The sequence below is a fragment of the Alexandromys fortis genome, unplaced genomic scaffold (genome assembly GCF_014885135.2).
Source record: "Alexandromys fortis isolate MF-2015 unplaced genomic scaffold, M_Fortis_MF-2015_v1.1 scaffold_0, whole genome shotgun sequence".
NCBI classification, from domain to species: Eukaryota; Metazoa; Chordata; class Mammalia; order Rodentia; family Cricetidae; genus Alexandromys; species Alexandromys fortis.
The window spans coordinates 22,780,344-22,784,927 of NW_026067949.1; the positions used below are offsets into that span (position 1 = coordinate 22,780,344).

Below are 4,584 nucleotides of genomic sequence, written 5' to 3' on the forward strand. Positions count from 1 at the left end.
CCTCCCCTCTCTTCCCCTTCCCCTCCCCTCCCTTCCCTTCCCTTCCCCCCCTCCTTCCTTCCGCCTTTCCTTCCTTTCTCCCACAAAGAAATACCCCAGCAGTTCCTTCTCTGGCAACCCCAGCTGTGTTTTTTCCCTAGGGTTTTCCTGCTCTGGACCCTGTATTTACAATGAATACATGGAGTCTTTTTGTCTAGCATCTTGCACTTACAATGATGCCACGGTTTATCTATGTTGCATCTTGTCATACTCAATTTCTTTTTATTGTCTTTTGATACATTAGTGGATCTGGTTTCCTATATTTGTTTGAAATTTTTGCATCCATATGGATGAATGACATTAGGGACCAGCATTCCCCTCCCTGACCAGCCTTGCCTGATTTTGGTATTGTAAATTAATTGAGAAGTATTTCCTCTCAATTGGAATTTTTCCTGTCTCACTCATCCTGGCAACCCTGGAACTGCATAGAACTGCCTACCTTTGTCTCCTGAGCCCTGGGGTTTGAAAGCTGTGTAACCACAACCAGCCCCAACTGTCATTTATTAAATGTTCATACTTGCTTAATGAACATGTGTATTGGAGGCTTGTGAAAAGTTCAGTAGGCAAAGGCACCTGCAGCCAAGCTTGAGCACTTGAGTTTGATTCCCTGGTTCACATGGTAGGAGAGAACCAACTCCTGTAAATTGTCCTCTGACTTCCACATGTGTGCTGTGGCATGTGTGTATTCATACACATACAGCACACATGCATACAAAACCCCGCCGTGTACTGGTGATGTTGTGTTAATACGGTTAGTAAGTCATACTTAGCAGTTCTGCTGTACAGTGTGTTCTGTGGTTGGTCTTGTGGGGTGAACTCTTCCAGTGTGAGATAGTGTGTTGAACTTCTGTTCTACTGCCCGTCAGTTCTGTCCGTTGCCCTACCTGTGTTTGGTTCATATATTTGGAAGTTAGTTGTTGAAGTTCCTTAGAGCTTAGCATTTTTCTTTTGTCTTTAAGAATAACTTGCTGTGAAGTCTGGTTTGTCTAATTAATAGAACTGTACTGGCATCCTTTTAGTTAACATGTGAGAATTTTTCTTTTCATACTTTTACTTTCAATGTTTTAATATCCTTAATGCTTATATATTTAGTGTACCTAGCATGGCTGGTTTTAAAAATATTTTCTGTCTACCTTGGTTTTTTTCTTCTGTGTGTGTTGCGGGGAGGGTAGGTCAAGGGTTTGGAGGGGGTCTTCTGTAGCCCGGGCTAACCTTGAACTCCTGATCCTCCTGCCTCCGCCTAGCAAGTGTTAGGATTTCAGGCAAATACCATAGTGCTCAGTCCTGTCTTGGCTTCAAATGATGAAGCAGCTCTTTCATGGGTGTTTTGTTACTTATACCATTGGCCACCTTCTGTCTTACTGTACTTTAGTTTGTTTTTTTGAGACAAGGTCTCACTATGTAGCCTTGGATGACCTGGAACTCTCTTTGTAGACCAGGCTGTCCTCAAACTTGCAGAGATCCACCTGCTTCTGCTAACCAAGAAGATATGGGATTAAAGCCACGTGCCACCATGCCTGGCTTCTATGATTGTTGTTATTTACAAAAATTATTCTTGTTCAGTTTTTCTCTCATCGTGTTTTAGAAATTTTGGATGAAATTTAAGTCTTTTTTTTTCTATAGTAATTGCTAAATTATAAATGTTTTGTTGATATTCTTTTAGTGGCCACCTTACATGTTTCATTATTTAAAGCTCAAGCCTAAGTTAAGCCATTTTTAGCCTTCTTCACAAACACAAGGACCTTAAAGCAACTTCCTGTCATAGTACCCATTTGCTTCCATGGTATCACTATGCGATTTATACACAAGTGTTGGTTTTTGCTCAAGTATTTCCTTTGTGCTTTCTTTCCCCATTGCAGCATAGATCTCTTTTTAATCTGAAAGTTTGTCTGCCTGGTGTTTACCTTTAAATTTTTCTTTACAGTAAGGGTCTGTTTGTGTGAAACTGTTGCTTTTTAAATTTTCATTCGGAAATCTTTTCATTATCCTCCTTCATATAAGACACTTGCTCTGTATATTCTGGGATGTCAGCAAGTGTCTATTATTGAAGGTAACATTTATGTTTTGTTTCTATTACCATGTTAAGTCTTCTCATTCTAATCATTAGCTCCTATTTATATGACTAGCTTTTTAAAAAAAATTTTAGCCTAATGTCATCTCTTTTCTTTGGTGTGTGACAATTTTAGCATATATTTCTAGTTGTGGATTTCTTATGCTGTTATCTTGTTTGACTCCTGAAATCAGGACATTTGTGTCAATTCATCAGTTCTAGAAAATTCTCAGAATTTAATCTTTAAATTGCTTTTGCTCATCCCTTTCTTCTCTTCTTCAGACTTCAATCAGTGGTATACGAGACCAGTTTTTTTTACTCTGGCCTCTTTGTCAATGTTTCTTAACCTCTCTCATATTTTCTATCTCTTTGCTTCTCTGTGATATGAAAACCAGACAAGATCGAGGTAGGTAAATATGAAAGCCAGATTTACTCAAGAGGCAAACATAAATATTAGCCCTGCAATTCAGACATAAAGCCTTGAATCCAGAACAAGTTAAAAGAGTTACAGCTGAGATCTTTTCATTAGGAAAGCAACCCAAGAGGGACTAAAGCTAATACCCCATCTCCTGGCAGTGCAAATCCAGAAAGCACCCTCGGTTTGAGACCTAAGGATTCCCATGTTAGGGTTAACTAACTGTGAGTTCAATAACAAAAATATACAAGTAAACAAGCAAGACTGGAAACACAAATCATAAACTTCATGAGTGGACATCCAGAGACTTAATATGCTAGGAATTTAAAACTATTGTTTGAACTTACAATGTAATAAAATGTGTTTGTTTTGATTGAGCTGGGATCTGTTTTATAACAGGAAGGCACTTTGGGACATTTCCTCAGAGTCACTATAGTGGGATACTTACTACTTAGTTAAAACCTTTGAGACTTCCTTATTGTATTTATATATTTATTTATTGCAGAGCTTTAGAAGAACTCTTTTAAGGTATTGAAGCCTTATTTCTCCTGAATTCATAAAAGATATATGGGGGAAATTGTATAGGATGATTGATAAAATGGCAATGCATTTTATCAAAAGGGTATGACTAGGTAGCATTCCAAAACCCAAAAGTCTGAGGCAGGAGGATCCCAGGTTTCAGGTCAGCAGCCCAGGCTTCATAGCAAGACCACGTCTTAAAATGAAAACAGACCTCTAGAAACAAAATGAAACTAAAGGGAAATTAGGGCTAGATAGTACATATCGTGTAAAAACACCGCAGAGCCGTGCCAGCATGGTGCTGGGGATGTAGCTCAGAGGTCAAGTGTTTACCTCACCTGAACAAGACCTTGAGTTCAATCCCCAGTACCGAATAAAATGAAAACAAATATACTATTTATTCTCTTGGACTTTGTATGTTCTTTGTTTTTCCCCCTTGGTTGACTGTAACATTCTTTCCACCTTTCTGCTCCTTGGCATTTTCAGGCGTAACATTCATGGAGTGAGCAAAGAGAAAATAGCGAGAATGTTGGAGCACTACCAGCGCTTTGTGTCCGTGCCGATCATCATGAGTTCTTCAGACCCAGAGAGGACGGAGCGCATCGCATTGTGTGCATATGCTTGTGAGGACCAGAGTTCTGGGTAGGCTGAGTCTGCTGACAAAACCTCAGTTTGCAGCTGTGCATTGTTTTTAATGATATTTTTGAAAACGTTTGACGTCAGCTGAGGGTGTTAGCAAGAGAAGTGAAAGTTCATGTGAAAGATGAGTTTTTCCCTTGGAGCTGAGGGTTTGTAAGTCTCTGCCTATACAGCAAATACACCTTTATTTTAGCTTTTCCCTTTTCTCTTAATTGTTTTTGTATATATCCATATTACTTTTAGTTTGTTAGGTTTTAGTGAAGGTACTCTTAAGTTTCCCATAAAGAGTTCCATTAATGTTAAGTGTGATTTTATTTGGGAAAGCTTAATGGGAGAGCTGGAACTTTGAGGATCCCTGATATAAAGGAAGATGATTTGACAAACTGAATAAGTCATGGAAGTTGAAAGTGTGATGTTGAATTAGAAATGAATATCTAACAAATGACATCTTAAAAGAGAGCTTCCTTACCTGTTTCTTTAGTCTCTCTCTCCCCTCCTCTCTCCTCCCGTTCCCTCTGAAATTACCTGGCGCGAGTGAGAAGGAAACATGGAACATGCAACAGACCTGCTTAGGGGCTTATTACAGGGTTGTGTACCGGTGTGGGGCAGTCTGTGTGCAAAGAGAGACAGAGAGAAAGATGGCGCCTCCAGCTTTTAAAAGCTGCCTAGCGCATGTGCACAGGGGATTGACATGACTACATATGACAGGGCTCACGCATGCTGCCAAGGGCTTAGCTGAGTCGTACCAGGATGATGCCACCACACAGGCACGTAGGTCGCGTGGGGCCTGGAGCCATTAGGCACTTCTGCCTGAGGGCTTGTCTGCACATGCGTGGTCCCTTAGAACCTGGAAGTGTCAGCTTTATTGTGGCTGAAATCATTACACCCTTCCCTCCCTCCCTCCCTCCCTCCCTCCCTCCCT

At 40.3% G+C, this 4,584-nt stretch overlaps 1 protein-coding gene across 8 annotated transcripts in view; it reads left to right on the forward strand.

Annotated features, from left to right (window-relative positions):
* The window catches only part of N4bp2 (NEDD4 binding protein 2), a 330,918-nt gene that overhangs the window by 296,611 nt on the left and 29,723 nt on the right, over nucleotides 1-4,584 (forward strand). For all 8 annotated transcript variants that reach the window (XM_050149857.1, XM_050149864.1, XM_050149858.1 and 5 more), the window contains one exon: nucleotides 3,510-3,665. In XM_050149857.1, coding sequence (XP_050005814.1) covers nucleotides 3,510-3,665 — 156 coding nt within the window. The remainder of the gene's footprint in view (nucleotides 1-3,509; nucleotides 3,666-4,584) is intronic.